General features: G+C 32.5%; 1 protein-coding gene, 2 long non-coding RNA genes and 1 other non-coding gene across 4 annotated transcripts; 1 reads left to right on the plus strand and 3 right to left on the minus strand.

Annotated features, from left to right (window-relative positions):
• Positions 1 to 438: 438 nt before the first annotated feature.
• Positions 439 to 3,905, plus strand: LOC107015195. Its single transcript, XM_015215390.2, has 3 exons — positions 439 to 1,294; positions 2,068 to 2,340; positions 3,315 to 3,905. Exons 1-3 carry the CDS (start codon positions 734 to 736, stop codon positions 3,582 to 3,584), a joined length of 1,104 nt encoding a protein of 367 aa, XP_015070876.1. The 5' UTR covers positions 439 to 733; the 3' UTR covers positions 3,585 to 3,905.
• On the minus strand, positions 3,734 to 6,566 carry LOC114076538. Its single transcript, XR_003577466.1, has 2 exons — positions 5,937 to 6,566; positions 3,734 to 4,867 (listed from the first exon to the last, which is right to left on the minus strand). It is a non-coding gene; the product is annotated as an uncharacterized LOC114076538 (long non-coding RNA).
• A 13,067-nt stretch (positions 6,567 to 19,633) lies between these two features.
• On the minus strand, positions 19,634 to 21,430 carry LOC114076568. The gene is made up of 3 exons (XR_003577569.1): positions 20,993 to 21,430; positions 20,414 to 20,576; positions 19,634 to 20,119 (listed from the first exon to the last, which is right to left on the minus strand). It is a non-coding gene; the product is annotated as an uncharacterized LOC114076568 (long non-coding RNA).
• TRNAR-ACG lies at positions 21,279 to 21,352 on the minus strand. The gene has a single exon. It is a non-coding gene; the product is annotated as a tRNA-Arg (tRNA).
• Positions 21,431 to 22,519: the final 1,089 nt, after the last annotated feature.

Raw genomic sequence — 22,519 nt, forward strand, 5'->3', positions numbered from 1 at the left:
TACAAACATTCAAATTTTATATAAATTGTTCAGTTTTGTAAAAATTCATGTTTACATTCCAATTTGTATAATAAGATCTGTACTTGCATAATTATAAGTGTACAAGATGAAACTATATGTATTTGTATTTGTATATATATTTTTCTCTCGTTTTATACAAATACAAACGTATTTTACATTTTATACTGAACTGTATAAAATGACTAATTGCATATCGAAAATGACTAATTGTATATCAAATTAGATGACAAAAAGAAAATATTTACTGCGAAATACAATTAAAATATATTATAGCTATAACATTTAATTTGAATTAGTAATTTACTATTTCATACAATTTCCCCCAAAAAGTATCCATATGATCAATCAATGACTTCTAATTTAATTTCTTAAGGACTAAAGTGAAATCTATCTAATCACAAGGGGAAGAAACGTCAAACCTTCATTCTCAAGGGTGCGATTAGAACCAATAAAAAGTTTCCTGGTGAAGACAACATAGCTGACCGGAATATTTTGCAGAAACGCCTGTAGAGAAGAGCTAAACTTACATTGACCTCTCTAGAGGCGCTTCAAGAACAAAGCAACTTTGATATTTCTTATTGATATTCAGTTACTGAAGAATTATCTTCTTGTTGTTGTGATCAGATCAACTCTTTTTTCTCTCAGTGTGTTGTGTTCTTGAGTTTGTGCTTTACGTGAATCTAAATCTATCCCAGTTGTATCAGCACTGGAAATGTCGAAATCATCATCTTCAAAGTTTGTTTTGAATAACTTTTATCACTACATTTTATCAAAACCCCATCAATTTTCAACCCCAAATGTTGGTATATCTCATTTCCTTTCTAATCATTCCAAGATTATCCAAAAACCTGCTGTTAATCAATGGGTTTCGAATACCCAGAGAACCCATTTTTCGTCTTCCCCATTTCCGCGGGTTTTGCAAAACCCTAGTAAGAAGTTAGACCCAGATGGTAGTTTCTTGTGGAATAGGAAATTACTAGGGTTTAGGTACTTTTCCTTGAAGAGTTCCGGATTGGGTTTGGGGAAAAATGTGTTGAAGAATCCGGTTGAAGCTGCCAAGAAAACGGCTTTGCGATACAAGGGTGCGGTGGGTTTGCAAATGGAGGCATTTTGGAAGAGGAATTCGATGGTGTTATTTGGTGCAGCGGGTATTATGGTGTGCATTTTGCTTTGGAGGATTCTATTTGGAATTGCTACTACTTTTATTGGATTGTCTGAAGGCATGGCCAAGTATGGCTTCCTTGCTCTTTCCTCCGCCATTGTCGCTTTTGCTGTGAGTTCTTCTCAAGTTCATGCTTGTAGTCGATTGAGTTGGACTATTTTGATTTCTAAATGAGCATGTGTTTCTGGAAATTACATATTTGTTTGTGTTGTTCTTTGCTGAGCTTTTGAATATGCTAGTGGCATCCTAACTGTGGCTTAGCTGGTATCAATGGCATATGTGCCTTAAAAAGTACTGTTAATTAAAGAATTGGAATCATTAGCTTTGAAACGGAAACTATTAGGACTAGTTGCTGATTATCCCAAAATTAAACCACAAATATTTCTACACCAAGAGGCTTTTTTTAGAACTTAATGAACAAGTGCTGGAGCTCATTGCATCCTCTGGATGCTTATCAGTAAAATGCTAACTTGATAAAATATAATGAAAACCACAAATATGTCTACTAAGTACCTTTTTGTTAGGTAATAGTAATAGAATTTAGGCGCTGATAGGAATTTGTCAACATGGCAAATAAAAGGCTTAACATATAATTGGTTTCTTGAAAATCTGATATTTCAAAGTTCTGAAATGGTTAATCCAAGTTAACATTTAAACTTGTGCACATTATATGGAGCTCAAACTCCTTCATGCTTGGGGGTTGGGACTATATTAAATTTTGGAACTCTTTTAAGGCAGTTTGTAGTGTTTTGAAAAGTGTGGTCTATAATTAAACTCTCACAGTTTTCTGTCTTCTAGCTATGTTTTGAACTATTGCTGACGGAGCATGCTCTGTACTTCTTACAATTATAGCTGAGAAACCTTTTGCTTTGTTATATTATTAGGGCTTGTATCTCCGCTCAAGATTTACCATCAACCCTGATAAGGTGTACAGAATGGCAATGAGAAGACTTAATACAGAGGCTGGAATTCTTGAGGTTATGGGTGCTCCACTCTCGGGAACAGACTTAAGAGCATATGTGATGTCAGGAGGCGGTGTTACCCTTAAGAACTTCAAGCCACGGTTTAGGGGCAAAAGATGTTTTCTGATTTTCCCTATACGAGGTTCTGAGAGGAAAGGTTTAGTAAGTGTTGAAGTCAAGAATAAGCAAGGCCAGGTTTGATTTCAAATCAGCTACTTCTTTTGTTCTATATGATGAAGCTTAACGCCATTGCAATTTCCTCATCCCATCTGAACATTGTCACGTGTCATGAGGCTCAAAACTGCATCTTCTAGTAACTTCTATTTTCGGACTAATCTTGCCTAAGTAGAAAATATAAAGCTTTAAAAAGGATAGTTTTTATAGATCGTGAACTATAGAAGTCTAGAAGTAAGCAATAAATACATGACAAGATCAAAGTTGATAAACATTCACGTGACAGTGAAAAGGAGCAAATTTGGTTAAAGTGCTCATGGTGGCAAGATCAAAATTTCGTGCAATAGTAATCTGCTAAATCAGCTCAGCGTATGTTAAAAAGCTTAACTTGATATCTGAGTTGAGTTTGTATATAACTTAAGTAGTAACTAAAAAGTTTAAATTGGCATGACAAGTTTGTAGTGGTTTGAATTCGGCCTATGAGATGTTGAGCCTGCAAGCATTGACATTTTAGTAAAAGCTTTATCAATTGAATATAGGATGTCAAGTTTGTGATCTGGTATTGTCGAGCCTTATTTTTCCATGTTTCCAGCAAATAAAACAAAAAGGACCAAAAGAAGGTATCACAATGTCCTATTGCCAGAAAGATGTAAACATAATGAAGCTTAATATTCATATCATGAGCATAAGTTCGGCTTAATTGATTTTGTAATCAATTTGAGCTGGATTGTTTAGAGTCCTACCTACCTTTCTCAATCTGGACTAACAGAGAGAGACCTTAATATAGTTCGTCAAATGATCGTGTAGAGTTTAGTGCTTCTAACTCTAGATGACTGACATATACTCTCTTTTCACTATTTGCAGAAGTTGAAGCTTCCAGATTTGGTTACTACGCAATCAGATAAATAAATGAACACTGCAGAATAATCTAACTGTTTTCTTGTTCATTCTAGCAATGCTTTATGCTAACATTTATTTTGCTTCTCGGTCTGCAGTATGATATGAAATTATTGGCAGTAGATATACCAATGGCCTCAGGACCTGACCAACGCCTATACCTGATTGGTGATGAAGAAGAGTACAGGGTTGGTGGTGGTCTTATTGCTGAGCTAAGAGATCCTGTTGTTAAAGCAATGGCAGCAACTAAAGAGTTTGAAGAACGGGATGATTTGGAGGATGAGGAGGATGCCGAAAGAGAACTCCAAGAAGCGGAGAGAAAGCACCAGGAAGAAATTGAAAAGCTTGAAAAGGGTGATTCAAGATGATTAAGCTGAACTTTTTTTGTATCCTTGATCTCCTTGGTTTTACATTCACGTTCTTTACAAAGGCATTGCATTAGATAGAGCATCCAAAGACTAACAATGTTCCAACTGTTGATTTTGCAAGTTCCCCTTACTTCTCAGTGAATTAACAGAACTATATGGCATGCACAGGCAGGAAAAATAGATCATACACTCCGAATTTTCTGTAATAGTTTGTCGTTGGCCAATAAGTATGAAATCTGTACATGCTTTATTTCATCATTCAGCCTTGAGGGCCTCCTGCTGGTTGAAATGAATTACCACTACTTTGTGTTATTCTCTTAATACTTTCACTGAGGGAAAAATTGTTCTTTAGTACATTGAGGGATATATAATGCATAAGCAAACAGTTTAAGTTGCAATTTGCATAGTCCAATGTTTTTATTGTATTTAGAATAGCCAACAAATGTTTACATTGAATTTCATGAAGCCAAATCTATTTATCTTTATGTTTTTAGCCACTGTACAATTCTCTTCAATTTTTCAAAAAATTATATAACACTGTATATACACTTCCATACATTATAATACATTGTTTATATAGATTTTTACATTATATAGTGTATAAATGAAATAAACAAAATAGGCAATGCTTAAAACGCCCCTCATATCGTACGATAGATTTATGTATATGTCACGCCAACAGAAAATTCATGTGAACGTGCGTGCATAGCACTTCTATTTATGTGTATGATATGACTTATGAGAGTTGTGTATTTAGGTTTAATTAGTCATATAGCTAATTGTTTTTAAGACTATCAATAATTCGAAGACGAAACTAACAATTATGTAACTAGCTACATAGGAAATATTCTGTGGCAAATCTAAAAAGTAAAGTTGCTATGATGGAAATTATTTGAGAAGTCATTGATAAGGGTGACAATTGGACTGGTTGGTTTAAATTTAGGTGCGTCATGATAGTTAATCTAATCAAGATCCAACCCAATCCAAGTTTACTTGGGTCAGAAAAGGTTAGATCATGAGTCATAAAACGTGTCAAGACCCAAGCCAACCCAATTTTTACTAAATTTGATTATTTTAGTCGTTCTTTTGAACTAATATATTTTAATATCTAATAAAAATTACTTTTTTTTTTCTCTTTTTTATGATCATATATATGACATATCCAATTGAAAAAAAATTAAAAGATTTTGACAAAATATCTTACGAGTCAATTCGAGGTAAAGAAGTTTTGAGTCAAAGTAGACAGACAGCCGATGTAATTATCCTAAACCATAATATGGAGCCTGCAATGTGAAGTTTTGAAACATAAAAAATAAGTAGTAATTTGAATTTTTGATGCATAAAGTTCATCATTGTGCCATGTTTGGTTCTCAGTTAAATTCAGAGCAAGCATCATAGTTATCATTACATGAAATAGGGACAAAAGTTTCGACAATGAATCACTTCCACACCTAAAACTACTCAACAAAAAATGGACTCCATTTGATTCAAATTATAAGGCACAACTATCCTCTTAGATTATGATCGAAATCTAATTTTTACATTAATCATACTTTTCATCTGTTCATTTTTACTTATTGCATTTTAACTTGACACACCTATTAAGAAAATAATGATTGATATAATGAATTTATCAATTTACCACTATTAACGAATAATATTTCAAATATATTTACTTGTTATATTTTTCAAAAATAAAAAAATAAAAAAAAATAAGTTGAATCATTTTTCAAGCAACCAAAGTATAACTCAAGTCCTCTTTATCATGTTTACCTTTATTTATTCTCGATCTCCTTTCGACAGCTTTAAACAAAATAAATTGTACCAACCTAGGAGAGGATGGAATTGGCACTTTACCAAATACCAATCATTATAAATGAGATGTATTATTTTTTAAATAGAAATTAGGACCTTTTACAATTTTTATTTTATTTAGAATTTCTCTAAGAGATGTTTATAGAGAAAAGTGGATAATTAATCAAATAAGAGACGGAGGACCGACGTGAAAAAAGCACATATAGAATAATTAAAAAAGTGCTAAATGATCAAAAAAATTTGGACAAAAATTCTAAAAAATTATAGTATTTTTTTAATTTTAAAATAAACTTATATTTTTTCCATTTTTAGTTAAAAACAATTAAAGTTAAAAGGGTAAAAATATAAAATTACATAGAAAAAAATTTATTGTGACCAAATTCTGGCCAAAACATTTTTTCGTAGTAATTATACATGATTTTAGCGACATTATTAATTAGTCGTTTACAACGCTCCTATGTTTGCTTGTTGATGCTTAAAAACTTGGAAATTGATCATTGCATGCTAAAACACAAAACAATAATTATTAATTATTACCTCAAGGAAGAAACCCATAGAATATGTTCATTTTTCATCATCACCATATGAAAATAGGCCATACAAAAAAAAAAAAAAACAATATCCTATCAAACTTCTATGAATTGAATTGATCTGGATAGCAATAAAATAACTGAGTAGAAATATGGAATCATAGTGGATCTATATTATAGTATATTCTAAATAATAATAATATTGTATCAATATATATGATTAATAGTGTATCCTAATAATTATTTACTCGAGTAATAAATTCTATTTATCGAGTTAAAAAACGATAGATATCTTGATTTTTATACTACAACACACCTAGCTATTCTAGGCAATTTTAGTCTTTTTTGTACGTGAATTGAAAAATAAAAGAGTTAAAAGTAAATGCAAAGCTCTGTTAGCTACCTTGAAGATGATAGCTTGATGTAAATGGCAAGCATAGATGCAGAGAAGAAGAGAAGATGCGAAGAAGAGAGGAAGAGAGGAATTAACAAATTTATGAACTGCTTACATTGATACTCATAAGTTCTGTACATATGTATATATATATACACAGAAGTGAAGTATATGGTTATAACTACTCTACCTACCTTCTTGATATCTAATCCTTTAATTTTTAATATTTACACAATGATCCTATATTCTCTTATGTAATACCTTCTTTAATACTCCCCTCAAGTTTGTAGGTATGAATAGGTTCAATACGCCAAACTTGGATAGCAAGTACTCATGTTGAGATTTTCCCAAGCCTTTAGTTAACATGTCAGCCTCTTGTTCTTTGGTATTCAAGTATTTAGTCTGAACTAGCCCATTCTGGATCTTCTCCCTTATAAAATGACAATCCAACTCTATGTACTTTGTTCTCTAATGTAGCACTGGGTTGGCAGCTATTTGAATAGCCGACTTACTGTCACTGTATATGGTTACTGGAGTGGAGACTTCAACTCCAAGTTCTTTGAACAGTTTTACTAACCACACAACCTCAGCTACTGCACTTGCCATACTTCTGTACTTAGCCTCAGTTGAATTTCTAGAAATAGTTGCTTGCTTCTTGGATTTCCATGATATTAGTGAACCTCCCAACTTTACCATGAAACCTGTGACTGATCTCCTTGTATGTAAGCAAGTACCCCAATCTGAATCACAGTAGACTTGCAGTTCTTTGTTGTTTGTACTAGACAATAAAACACCTAGTCCAACTTGACTTTTGATATATCTCACCACTTTGAGAGCAACATTTAGATGAGATTGCTTAAGTTGATGTAGAAATTGACTTAGAGTGTGTGTAGCAAAAGAAATATCTGGTCTAGTGACATTTAAATATAGTAATTTTCCAACTAATCTTCTGTACACTGCTGGATCTGTTAGCAATTTATCATCCTTGCTTGTTCCATTTAGTTCATCATATTCTCTAGTTGTTAACTGCACATAGGGATCCAGTGGAGTAGCAGCTGGTTTAGCAGCACTAAGACCTGCCTCAGATATGATCTCTAGTGTATATTTCCTCTGATGCATCACAATTCCATCTTGTGATCTAGCAAACTCAATCCCAAGGAAATACCTGAGGTTTCCTAGATCCTTCATCTTGAAGTTTTCCTGCAAAGTTCTTTTGGTCTGTTGAATGAGGCTGAGATCATTGCCTGTGATCATCAAGTCATCTACATATACTAAAAGTATTACCAGAGATGTACTAGTTTTCTTGATGAATAAGGAGTAATCAAGATGACTTTGTACAAAACCCAACTTGATAAGAACTTCAGTGAGTTTCACATTCCATTGTCTAGGTGCCTGTTTTAATCCATAAAGGGATTTAGTGAGCCTGCACACTAGTTTCTCCCCCTGCATGCTAAAACCCTTTGGAGGCTGAAAGCCAAAAGGAAGGATCATATAAACTTCATCAAGTAAATCACCCTGAAGGAAGGCATTAGATACATCCATTTGGTGGATATGCCAATGTTCTTTAGCAGCTAGAGACAACACACTCCGAACAGTCACCATTTTAACAACTGGAGAGAAGGTTTCCTGATAATCCAGACCCTCTCTCTGATTAAATCCTTTTGCTACAAGTTGTGCCTTAAATCTGTCAATCTCACCAGAGGCATGATACTTAATTTTAAAAATCCACTTGCAACCAATAACTTTCTTGTGAGGAGGTAAGGGAACCACCTGCCATGTTTGATTGGACTCCAAAGCTGATATTTCAGCTTGCATAGCTTCAACCCACCTAGGATATTTACAGGCTTCCTCAAAAGATGTAGGTTCAACCTCAGTACCAAAAGAAGAAAGAAATATTCGATAAGAAGAAGACAATCTGTCATAACCAATGTATTTGTCAATAGAATACAGAGGCTTATTGGGTTGAAGATGAGCAGAGGCAACATAATCTTGTAGCCATAAGGGAGCTTTGGTACTTCTTTGTGATCTTCTTATAGAAGGAGTGACTGGAATTGGAACTGCCTCAGTAGGCTCAGAATGTACAACTGTGGCAGGAGAACTAGGCTGAAACAGAGATGTAGTCTCTAAAGGTGCATCAATATGAGGAAACACTTGCCATGCAGTAGATGAAGAGAAGCAAAGGGAAATATGGTTTCTCTAAACAGTACATCTCTTCTAATGAAGAAACTTTTGTCATTGATGTTGTATAAAATATACCCCTTTGTATGAGCACTGTAGCCCATGTGTATAGCAATCACACTCCTGGGATGAAATTTATCATTAATATGCATATTCTTGGCAAAACATAGGCAACCTATAACACTCATGTGTTGTAGGGAAGGTTTGCATTTGTGAAACATTTCATACGGAGATTTACCATGTAGAACAGGTGTAGGCAACCTGTTAATAATATATGCATCATTGAGAATGCAATGCCCCCAAAATCTGATAGGAATGTGACCTTGGAACCTGATGGTTCTGGCCACCTCAAGTATGTGCCTGTGTTTGCGTTCAGCGATACCATTCTGCTGAGGAGTATGAATGCAGGTTCGTTGATGAATAATGCCCATGCTCGTATACAAATGTTTACACTCAGTGTTAACAAATTCAGAACCATTATCAGTACGAATGATTTTAACTAATAAATTGAACTGAGTTTGACTAGAGTAAAGAAATTTTTCAGCACAACACAAACATCACTCTTCATCTTTATTAGAAACAACCACAACATTCTAGTACAATCATCAACTATGGTGACAAAAAATCTATTTCCATCATATGTAGGAGTATGAAATGGACCCCAAACATCTATATGAATCAAATGAAATGGACTAGAAGATATTGTAGTGCTATTTGTAAAAGGAAGTCTGGGTTGTTTAGCAAGAGTACATATAGTGCAGTTGTGAACCTCCTTTGAACATTGTGTAACAGGAAGATTGAGAGCTCTGGCTAGAACATTAGAGGAAGTATGACCAAGTCTTTGGTGCCATAGGGTAGTTTGTGACTCTGATGAAGGAAAACCTTCATGAACTAGATGAGAGTATGCTTGGGAGATAGTATCTGTAGAAGATGAGGGATGAGGAATGAGATAAAGTCCAGCCTGTTCTCTACCAATCACCTTCACCTGCCCACTGAGAGATCCTGAATAGTCACAAAGTCAGAAAAAAACATACTGCACACTGTAGATCCTTAGTAATTTTTGAAACTGACAATAGGCTGAACTTAAAGTCAGGAATAAGAAGAACATTATTGATAATGTCTTGTGAGGTCATATTACTAGAGCCTGTATGAGTGATCAATGTACTGCCTCCATTTGGTAGTTGTACACTTCTAGGTGCATCAGTAGGCAAAGGATGTTTATTAATCAATAAATTCGAGTGAGGAGTCATATGATTTGTTGCTCTATAGTCTATAATCCATCCTGTATGTGCTGTACTAACTGAAAGAGCAGTGGTATTACCTAAGGAGGGGTAGTTTTCTTGAGCTAGATTTGCATTGGAATGTGAAGTTGAATCTCTTTCAGTGTTTCCCTGCATATTGGATTGACCAAGCATATGCAAGATTTGATTGTATTGTTCATGCAGTACATTCATTCCTTTGTGATAATCAACAGGATCAGTTTGTCTAGCACCTCTGCCATAACATTGATTTCTTTGATTCACAACCCTGTTATAGTCAGAATGATCTGTTTCACTAACCGCATTATGAGCAGATGGATAGGATCGCCTATCATTGTTTGATCTTCCTCTTCCCTGAAAGTTTCACGCAGGACCTTTCTTCTTTCTTTAATACCCAGGTGGATAACCATGAAGTTTATAGCATACAGCCTGCATGTGTCCTGTTCTTTTGCAGTAGTCAGAAAATGAATTTGGATCATAACTTGAGTTTGTATGAGATCTTGGTTTAGGAACTGACGGTTGAGCAGTGAACAAAGCATTAAGTTCAGATGAACTAGAACTGTGAGAGGTCTGTGACATGATACGCTGATTTTCTCTCTCAATTAGTAGTGAGTATGCTTTATTCAGCGTAGGCAAAGGTACCATCATTAGAATTTGACTTCTAGCTTGTTCATATGAATTGTTTAATCCCATGAGAAATTGCAGCAATTTCTGATTGTGCATGAACAATACAAATTCTCTTGAATTCACACATTCACAGCCAGGAACAGGTGCCAAACTATCATATTCTACCCACAATTCACGCAACTTAGAAAAATAGCTTGAGATTGAATTGGTACCTTGACTGATTGTAGCAATTTCTTTGTGTAATTGAAAAATACGTGATCCATCAATCTTGTCATATCTTTCACATAGATCCTTCCACACAGCAGCTGCATTGGTGGAATAAACAATGCCTCCAAGTAATTTCTTCGAGACACAATTCATGATCCATGAAAGCACTATGGCATTGCGACCTAGAATGGCAATTTCAATGGCTCGACTCCATACTGAGAAGTTATCAGCTCCAGTCAGTTGAATCGAACTAAGTAGCACACCAGAGTTATCAATTGAATGCAAAAACAGAGGATGATTGTGGCTCAGCTTCTCGGGCAACTCATTGTCGATAGTCGCCATGGTTTAGCTGAGATCTTCAAGATCTATAGTAGTTACTAGAGCTCTTATACCATGTTAATATCTTGAATATGATAGCTTGATGTAAATGGCAAGTATAGATGCAGAGAAGAAGAGAAGAAGAGAAGAAGAGAAGAAGAGAGCAAGAGAGGAAGAGAGAAAGAGAGGAATTAACAAATTTATGAACTGCTTACATTGATACTCATAAGTTCTGTACATATGTGTATATATATACACAAAAGTGAAGTATATGGTTATAACTACTCTAACTACCTTCTTGATATCTAATCCTTTAATTTTTAATATTTACACAATGATCCTATATACTCTTATGTAATACCTTCTTTAATATAAATTAGGAGATTCTCTCATATATTGGAAGTCCAAGAAGCACACACAATCAGCATAAGCTCTGCAGAGGCTGAGTATAGGAGCATGGTCAGTGTAGTTGTAGATATAATTCGGCTGGTTAGTCTGTTACAGGAACTTAATGTTAATGTCACAATTCCTATCAGGTTGCACTTTGACAGGAAGGCAACAATGCAACTAGCTACTAATCCTATCTTCCATGAAAGGTTCAAGCACATAAAAGTTGATCTTCATTTTGTAAGTGAAAAATAAGAAGTGGACTGATACTGCCTACTTATGTGAACACCAAACAACAACCAGCAGATATACTAACAAAAGGCCTAGGAGCAGCTTCTCATCACATGTTATTAGCCAAGCTTGGAGTCTTCAATGTATATTCAGACTAAAGCTTGAGGGGTAATATCGAAAGTTCTAGAAGAAGTTAGTTAGAATCTTGTTATGTAACTAACTATGAGCAGACATTAGTTAGTTAGAATGAAGTTTGTTAAAATATGCACATGGTGTGCATTGTGTGATCTATATAAAAATGCTCCTTCTTATTTGTAGTACAACTTTTTCAGATAATAAAAATCTCTCCCTCTTCTCTTCTGTTTTTGAGTTCAAGCTTTACATTCACATACATGGAAGATTAGCTTTCATGGATTCTATTGAGTAACTATAAAGTTTTCATAAACAGTCCAACCTCAAATATGCTCATGTAGACATCACAACGACTTGTCTCACACAATGTCAGTTGAACACTCCAACTTACAAAATGATCATCTAACCACCTCCAAATTTGAGCTCCACGTCAGCATCTAGTATTACACAAAGCGGACTTGTTGGAGTGTTTAGTTGTCAATTGAGACCAAGTTGAGGTGTTTAGATGAGCAGTACTCTCAAACTTTGAGAATGCTTACTTGTCATCTGAGGGCAAGTTTGAGTGTATGTTTATGTATTATGCCATAAACATGACCATTATAATGAAATGTTGTTACAGAACGGTTTGACTTTTTAATGAAATGATTTGTGATTTGCAGAAGGAGGAGACTAATAGATCTGCAATTGCATGGATAAGGGACATACTTTTCTGGTTATTGGAATAGTAATATTAGGACTACTAGTTGAAGCTCTCATCAAGAGCGTAGGGAGTTTCTTCGGAGCGATATACGTACCTTCATTTTTCATCTTGTTTATCTTAGTTCCTTTGGCTAGAAATGCAAGACTAGCAATCTCAGTCATCAACGAAACAAGTTGAAGAAAAACAAAGAACTAATTCATCGACATTATCAGAGGTATGTGCAACTGTTCTGTGTTCTCTCCCCTTCTTCCTTTAGTTTGTTGATGTCTGACAAAAGCGATTAAAACTAAACAGATATATGTTCATCAACAATATTCTTGGACTTACAGTGCTGACGGAATCAGTATTTTCAATAAGGGGATCCAAATTATAGTATAGTAAATATACAAAGAAACCAAGGGAGTCAATCTCTTAAAGACACAATCAAGAGATTAGAACTGTGCCATCTCTCTAACAGCTGAAGCTTTTAGATGAGATGACCACATAAATCAATATTGCAACACAAAAAGACTTGTATTTTTATATGAAGTGTTAACACAATTCACAAAAAGCATATACGTCCAAAATTTGCAAGACAACTTCAGTACATGAACCTAGAATTATCAAGTAGAACCCAAATCTCCATGTTTTGCCGAAATCATTGATTGCTACAACTGGAAATTTTAAAAATTCAACTACAAAGCAGAGCCTCTAGGCTAATGAAAATCTCTCTTCTATGATTTGCACTTCACAATATTTTTCATGCACCAACATGGAATGAAGTTACCTACAAACCATCCCTTAGGACAATCACTCGAAGCAACATTCTCTATCATGTAAAAGAATCAAAGCCCCACTAACACACCTCTAACGCGAGCCTTACTCAGCAGGACATCACAACTATATGCCATGGAAAAACTTCTATAGATTTAGTTCTAATGTCACTTCCACGAGCTCCTTCTTGACCAATCTGCACCTTTGCTGATGGGAATTAGAATCTGAGGATCAGGTGTTGAACTTAGGCCTGAAGGCGGGTAGGCTCTACAGTAGCAACCTGTAGATTAAACACGTTCACAAGGTAGTGAAACCGAGATCACAAAGAAGAGAACATGACAAAGAATATTATAAATGTTAAAGTCCTTTAGTCTCACCCGAGAGGGTACATAATCGAATAACTGAAGGCATTTTGGGGCTGAATCAGTTAAAATAAATGCTGATTTACTACTCTAAAATGCAGAAAATTAGCTTCTGCTAGAATAGCCAATTTCATAGAATCTCCATTGAGACCTTTGATTTCTCTTACTAAACTCGATGGTATGGACTCAGAAAAAGCTATGCGGCCAAATGACTATTTGTTAGGGTCATGAGTAGTAAAATTATGCGATTTTGAGGTAAGATATAGAACCTTTTAAGAGAATTTCGCTCTTCCACATTTACTCAGCACTCGTTGCTGCTGGAACTGGATTGGTTGATCTGGATACAGGGGCAACACAACACTTTTTGCAATGAAATGAAGGTACAAGGCAGATATTTTAGAGAGAACGGATAGGGCCTCTTCACGCCGGCCATCTATATTACAACATCAACAAACCAAAATATAGCTATTCAAAAAAATTAACATCAAACTTGTGAGCATTCTATATTTGGTGAGTGAGTTACAATTCATCCCAGAGGTCCTGATCTATAGGATTTGAACATTATGTGCTCGAGTTCCCAATTTTACGACATTCCATTTGATTTACCTGTGCAAATTTTGTTTATTTAGAGGATATCCTTAACACATAAGTCTAAGACCCCTTGTTAACTACTATATTTAGAGAGTCTAGTGTACTAAGCTATCTCTATACGTTAAAGGACCAGAACACAAGGATCTATTGTACACAATTTTATTTCGCAATAGGCTTTTTCCACATCTTGAACTTTTGTTATTCTAAAGTAATATTAATGAAAACTTCCTCTAGAGAAAGTCTTTCCATGTTGTAAACATTTAGAGACCTTTTTCAAAGACCTTTTTCTTTCTTCTTCCTTTGTCACTATTTTGTCCTTTCTATTAAACCTATAAAAAAAAGTCTAAATACCTTAGAGCTATCCAATATAAATTGAACGTTCCACATTGATTTCATGTCATTTCATTTTTACTGTTTCAAATTTGAATCAAAATTAAAAATTAGTGGATTCTTCTGCTTATTAACTCTCTATACCAATCTGTCGGTGGGTCACATAATGGCACTATATACAAGTTAGGGCAAAATTATTTTTATACGATTGAATTAAAATACACAACAAAAAAACGTATAATTAACGTTAGGAATTCATCGTCAACTTAATTAGAACATATTTGAGTTGTTGTGAAGAGGCCAAAAACACTTATTTTGAAAAACTAAAGACATTTGACGAATAAGTAAAGAAGCACAAAAAATTTTATAAGGTTGAAAAAAAATATCTACTTCTTAAAAAAGAAAAAAAAAAGTATAAGCAACCAAAATTTTTTTTATTCGAGACCAAATATATTTCTTCCATATATACATATTTATAAAGATATTCCTTATTAATTAATTAACATATGTCATATCTTTGCTAAGTTTGATTTCAGATTTTATATTTTCTTTTTTTATAACAATTTTTTTAATTTTACATTTATATATATGTATTTAATGTTATATATTATTTTATATATTAATTTGTAGGATTAGAAAAAAGGTAATATTGATTTAAAATTTAAATATCTACATTTTAATTTAATTTAAAGCTTTTAGAGTAGATATCTAATTAGTTTCTCTCTATAAAATAATCTTATAGTTAAAATGAGAGTTAATACCTCAGATGGTCACTCAACTTTGCACTATTCTCTCAGAAAGTCACTCAACTTTCAATTTTCCCTCAAAAGTCACTCAACTATGCACTCTTCTCTCAGAAAGTCACTCAACTTTCAATTTTCCCTCAAAAGTCACTCAACTATCCACTCTTTCCTCAGAAAGTCACTCAACTATCCACTCTTTCCTCAGAAAGTCACTCAATCTATTAAATTATTTTTAATTAAAATTTATTGATATTAATTATTTATATAACAAACCAAAAATTTTAAAAAATAAATTAAATCATTTAGTGATCCACCCACCTAACCCGACCCATTAAAAAATATGATATGACCCATTTTATTTTATCTTTAATCCTAAATTAATCCCTCTCTTTAACCTTGAATTAGGATTAGATTAATTTAGGATTAAAGATAAAATAAAATGGGTCATATCATATTTTTGAATGGGTCGGGTTAGGTGGGTGGATCACTAAATGATTTAATTTATTTTTGAAAATTTTTGGTTTGTTATATAAATAATTAATATCAATAAATTTTAATTAAAAATAATTTAATAGATTGAGTGACTTTCTGAGGAAAGAGTGGATAGTTGAGTGACTTTCTGAGAGAATAGTGCAAAGTTGAGTGACCATTTGAGGTATTAACTCGTTAAAATGATAATGATATTTGTAATTTTCATAATTTGACTCTCAAAAGCACTTTTTGAAAAAGATTAGTCAACACTATATACTTATAAAAAGTACTTTTCAAATTAATTAGTCAAACAAAAATTATTTTTGTTTCCAAAAACACTTTTTTAAAAAATCAATTTTTAAAAGTGCTTCTAGAAATAAGTAGTTTTTAATAGCAATGTCAAATAAACACTTAATTAATATCTAAAATATTTCATAAAGACCTAGAATAGTCAAAGAAACTAAGAGTAGAAGCAGGGCCGTCTTAACCCCTAGGCCTCTAAAGTCATCGCTTGGGGCCTCATATTTTTGGGCCCCCAATTTTTAAGAAACAATAACTTATGTATGTTGTTTTAAAAAAATATTATATGTACTATCAGTGCTATAATTTCTACTAAAGTAATTGCATATAACATGAACATAAATCTGAATTTCGTAAGAAACAATTTTATGAAAATATGGATAATGAAATGACTAAGTCCCTTGAAGAATCTTTAGAGTTGATTACTTTATATATTCGAGTAGATCAAACTATTTTTCCACATCAAAATAGATTTGAACCAATTGAAGCATATAAAAGTATTTTTGACTTCTTATTTAGTGGTAAAATATTGAGATTACCAGATGGTGATTTTTTAAAAAAAAAGAATATTATTTTAACCTTGAAGTTTCTTCAACCCATAATAGTTATTCTAATATTGATGGTTTAGATTTATTTTTTTTAATTAAAAGTGTTAGAAAGAAATAATACAAGTAGACTATAATGATGTACTGAAAATACTTAATCAAATAAATAGACTTGATTCTTTTTCAAATACACATATTGTTTATAGGATAATGTTGATAGTTCATGTAATTGTTATCAAAAAATAGAAGTAGATAGAAAAATAAGAGTTGCATATGGTGACCTAAAAATTGAGTGTTGCAAGTTGCAACAACTTTAATTTAGTCATCGAAAAGTCTTTTTAGATAAATACTAGATACAAAAGTCCGGGTAAGTCCATGCCTAACACATATTATTTTATTTCTTTTAATTTACATGATTTTGTTGTAGATAATTTTTTAATATTTTAAAGTCTTAAGTTATCTGTAGCTCCTTAAAGTTGTCTGCATAATTCACTTAGACACCTCAATTAAAAGAAGTACCTATTAAACACTTTTATCTATCCAAAACTGTTCCTATTAAATCTTTTTTGATAATCAGTAAAAAAAAAAAAGGTAAAGTGTGTATGGTACACTTGCTATGATATGGAATAAATAACTAATTAAAAGATGACATGTGTCACTTGACTCCAATAACTATATATTTTATTTTTTTTTATGTTAAAAAGAATGAAAATCATTTCAAATAAAGTTTATATATATTTCTTAATAATTAAATGAAATGACAATACATTTTACTCAATCCCACCCTACTCAAACCCCTTTCTTCATCATCTTCTTCTCATCAATTTTTTTTTCTCAAACCACAAAAACCTTCAGTTTGATTTTTTATTTAAAAAATATTTTTGTATTCCTAATATGTGAGAGGAAAGATATACAAAGAGATTGATACAATAGTGATGAAGAAGTTTGTCAATGATTACCCATCCAAAAATCGATTACAAAGAAAATTCGAAAGGACCCAAATTAATTTTATCAAAAATTATTTTTCATTCCTAATACGTGATAGAGAAAGATATTCAAAGAGTTGGTAAAAGAGTGATGAATAAAGAAGTTTATCAATGGTTAATCATCTTAAAATCAATTGTAAGGAAAAATTAAGAGGACCTAAACTAATTTAGTGAATTATTAGATATTATTTTTGATTAATTTAGTGGGTTAACAATTTTATATGAATGGTAATATTCATTCAAAGGTGACCGAAAATAGAGATGAAACAACGACTAACCTTTTTTAATCTCAATGTTCAAACATCTATTTTCATTATTGTTCTTGCAAATTAAGTTACTTGATTCAATTTTTTTTTTTTTTGAATATTGAAAAGAAATAGAAAAGATATAAACAAAAAAATGGAGATTATTTAGTTGTCTTTGAAAATTTAAATTTGAAGGGTGGGGGGTGGGGGTGCTCTTTTTATTTGGATTAAGAATTATTATTTTTAAAAATATTTAAAAAATTATTTTAATTTATTTAAATGCCAAGGTCAATTAAAGTAGAAAAAGTGTATGTTTTTTTTGGAAAAAATAAAAATAAAACAGTATTTAAAAAAGGAATAATACATAAATGTGCCCTTTAACTTGGTTTCAAATCACATTTATGCCCTTCTACGTCAATTATGTCATGTAGGATTCATGTGTTTATTTATTTAAAAGTTGGATAATTAAAGTGTCTTTTTGTGCATTATGAAAGTCGGAGGTCAAAGTTAAAATTTGAAGTTAAGTTTAAGGTCCAATATATGTATTATGCCTTGAAAAAACCTTCACGATACCATAGGAAGTGAAAGACACTTCATCTTCCATATCAGCATTTTGTGTTTAGTATATAATTTTTTGAACAATTTAAGTGTTCAATAGGTAATAATCCTAGTTAAGGTGTCTAAACGAAATATACGGACAACTTTAAGGGGTAGTGGATGACTTAAGCCTATTTTAAATGTATTTTTCAAATAATATATGTGGCACGTGTATTATTTTGAAAGTTAATCAATTTAAGTACATAATTTTAAAATAATATATATTATTTCTTATTCCAATTTACACGTAACACTTGAGAAATTCGGAGAATAAATCAATTTTTAAATGTTATACGGTAAGTTGTGATTTATAATATTCATGAAGTAATTTTTAAATAGTATATATTACTTCCATTATCTCAATTTATATGGCACGTGTGAAATATGGAGAGTCAATCACATTTTAATAGTTTTTTTTTAAAAGACTTGTTCTAGAATACAAATTTGAAATTCGTCTTTTATTTTTAAACTCTTATATTTAGTCAAATAATGTTTCTAAATTTGGAATGAACAAAGTATTAAATGTAAAATTAATATTTCTCATTAATTAGATTCATTATTTTATATTTCTCAGTAAAAATAGTTTATAACAATTTACATTTCTCATTAATTATTAAGTATAAGAAGTTGGAATAAATCGTAGCAAAGAAAGAAAATGAAGGAAGAAAGAATGACTTTAATCATCTTAAAAGGCACAAAAATACAGCTTTTTATTTACATAAAAGTACAAAACAACTAAAGTAATAAAATACAACATTAAGGGCAAAATATAAATTGGAAAAGTACCGCAAAGCATTCCAAAAAGCACCAAAATATGGCTTTATTATAAGACAAGTGGAATAATAACTTTTTATATAAGTATGGAAACCACACAACTGATACAGACGTGTCGATTGTGAAAGTGTGTGGTTATATATTTTTAACTAAATGCGTTAATGAGTGACATATCACAATGAAAGAGTTACGATTTTCATCAAGGGTATCCAAAATTCAACAAAGGAAGAAACCAAAGAAGTCAACATCTTAAAGAAACAATCAAAAGATTAGAAGTGTGTTATCTATCTAAAAACTTAAACATGTAAACAAGATGACCACACAATTTGATATTGCACCACGACAGATAGAGGTCTTGGAATCAAGTCTCACTGCCCAACTTCTGTGATCAAATATATTTTTCATGTGATTGACTCATAAGGAATCAGGTTTGCATGTGATCGACAGGGCATGTTAAAGACATAATTTAGTAATTAGACGAGTGTTTTCTTTAATGACTTGTACTTTTAGATGAGATAATAAGAATTTAGGTCCAAAGTTTGCAACATAGCCTCACTACATGAAACTAGCAAGATCAAGCAGAACCCAAATCTCCATATTTTGTCAAAATCGTTTCATTATTACAACTGAAAAACTAAAAACAAACTTAACTAAAAAGAGGAGCCTCTCGAGGCTAATGAAAACCTCTCTTCTGCGATTCACACTTTCACAATGTTTTTCATGCAACAACATGCTTGTGAAGTCTTATCTACAAACTACCCCTATAAATGTCAGGACAATCAATCGAAACAACGTTCTCGATCATGTAAAGGAATTAAAGCCCTGCACACACACCTCTATCGCGAGCCTTACACACCAGGACATCACAAACACATGGCATTAACAAACTTCTATAACTTCAATTCCAAATAAAGATTTCCTTCTACTTCACTATGAAAGCCACTTCTACGAGTTCCCTTCTCGATCAATCTGCACCCTTTGCAGATTGGATGTATCCAAGGATGGGTTGTTGAAGTGATATGCTTAGACCTATAGGACGCGTATGCTTTGCAACAGCTACCTGTAAATTAAACACGTTTGTAAGGTAGTGAAACCGAGATCAAAAGGCTAAGTACATGAACAAGAGTATAAAAGCAAAAGTCCTTTAGTATCACCCAAGAGGGAACATAATCGAATAGTTTAAGGCATTGTGGGGCTGAATCAGTTAAAGAACATCGGTTTACTTCTCCGAAATGTGGCAAAGTTGTTGAGAGCTTTTGACTTTGAGATAAATTCTCCGTAAAAATGCCAAATGATTAAATATTATTAGTCTCTCGAGTATTAGAACTATGCGATTCTAGGTAAGATATAGAACCTTTTGAGCACATTTCCCTCTTCTACATTGATCGAGCACTTGTTGCTGCAAGAAGTGATTTTTTTTGATCTAGATACAGGAGCAACACAACACTTTTTGCATCGAAATGAAGGGACAGGTGGGAATCCTGGAAGAACGGATAGGTCCTTTTCACGCCAGCCATCTATATTACATCAATAAAAAACCAAAATATCTATTTAGAGTAATAGACATCAAATTTATGAGCATACACATAATACCATTTTTTTTAAAAATCTAGCTACATAAGATACTCTTTTTGTCCATTATCTTTAAACCAGGGGATCAAGCATATAAATAGTATTCTCTGTTTCAATTTGTTTGTTTGCTTTTGACTTGAGAGGAGTCTAAGGATATGCAGAATATACCAAAATGGCCTTTAATCTTATGATCTTAAATATAAGTCAAGTGTGAAAAGGTTAAATGAAAGAATTGACAATTTTTTTTTCTTGAAACGAACTAAAAAGGAAAGTAAGACAAATAAATTAAAACAAAGGGACTACTAGTATATGGAGACAAAGAAGATTTATTCATTTTTATCAAACAAACTAATAGAATTACCTTAGCTTCTTCGGGCAAATGAGGTGAACATTTACAGCCATAATAAATTTGGTTTGAAGGGGGCTCCATCTGAAAACTTTGTAGAGGTGATGAGATATTCACGTACAATTTCCAAATATATTTCTTCCATATATACATATTTAGATATGCCTTATTAATTAATTAACATATGTCATATCTTCTTCGACAAAAGACCCACACCCAAGTTCCATAGCTTTTGGTTCGCTATCCCGATCATGATTTTCCTACCCCCAGAGGGAAAGGTACTTCCCTTTTGGGCCGGTTGTGGGCGAGGAGGGATTCGAACCCCCGACACCGTGGTTCGTAGCCACGTGCTCTAATCCTCTGAGCTACAGGCCCCACCCCGTCTCCACTGGATCTGTTCCCGAGAGTACCCTCAAAAAAAGGAACCTTTCCTCTCCCCAGCCATTTCGGGTTAAGAAGATTGTAAGTTTGATTTCAGATTTTATATTTTCTTTTTTATAACAATTTCTTTAATTTTACATTTATATATATGTATTTTATATTATATATATTATTTGACATATTATTTTGTAGGATTATAAAAAAAGGTAATACTGATTGAAATTTTGACTATCTACATTTTATTTTAATAAAAAAGCTTTTAGAGTAGATATCAAATAAGTTTCTCTCTATAAAATAATCTTATTGTTAAAAATATAATGTGTTAGTGAAAAACTTACTAGATAACAAAAAATACAAGATTACAATTGAAAATAAAAAATGAAGAAAATAAATCTCTTTAAGGCTGAGGCGCGGATATCTCGCTCTCTTTAAGGAGATTCAAGCCCACTGCAGCAAATGTTTTCACTGGTCCAGCAGTCCTCTTTGACTTGTCCCCTCCAGGATACAACAGCCTTCACAAATTTTAACTCAACAACTCTGGACAAGAGTTGAGTCTAAAGCTCCACAAAAAAGAACACCTCCCTTCAACTAATAAGAACTCTCTTTTAGACTAACTCTTTCACTTTTTATTTTCTCTTGTGTTTTGTGTGTACCAAACCAAATGAAGACCACCACTATTTATACTACAAGAAGTCTTCCTAGCAATGAATAGGAAGATAATGGAGGTAGTAAATAGTGAAGATATGGCCTTAGGAGTTTCATAGGTTACAATAAGAGTTACATAGGTTACAAAGAGTAATGGAGGAATTAAGAATGAAATAAAGTGATGGATAACCAATGCTAATGGATGATGTAGAAGTTAACCATTCCAATGTTTATTGGAATGTTTTTATCTAACAATGAATTCAGCCAATAAAGCCAAAAGTAATGGCATTACATGGCTACCAAGTCAAAGATGAATAGCATGATTAAATTGGTAGTTTAAAACACAAATGTCTACCAATGGTCATTCATATAAATCCAAATAAAGCAATTTAATATGTTAAATATTAATATAAAAATGCTAATAATCTAACATAATGATATTTGTCATTTTCATAATTTGACTCTCAAAAGCACATTTTGAAAACAATTAGTCAAACACTATATACTTATCAAAAG

This window comes from Solanum pennellii, chromosome 3 (assembly GCF_001406875.1).
Source record: "Solanum pennellii chromosome 3, SPENNV200".
NCBI lineage: Eukaryota > Viridiplantae > Streptophyta > Magnoliopsida > Solanales > Solanaceae > Solanum > Solanum pennellii.

Excerpts from the sequence above, each read along its gene's own strand:
- LOC107015195 (XM_015215390.2), top strand. The coding sequence starts at position 734 with ATGTCGAAATCATCATCTTCAAAGTTTGTTTTGAATAACTTTTATCAC. Across the intron at positions 1,295-2,067 it reads CCGCCATTGTCGCTTTTGCT|GGCTTGTATCTCCGCTCAAG; the intron begins GTGAGTTCTTCT and ends TTATATTATTAG. Across the intron at positions 2,341-3,314 it reads TCAAGAATAAGCAAGGCCAG|TATGATATGAAATTATTGGC; the intron begins GTTTGATTTCAA and ends CTCGGTCTGCAG.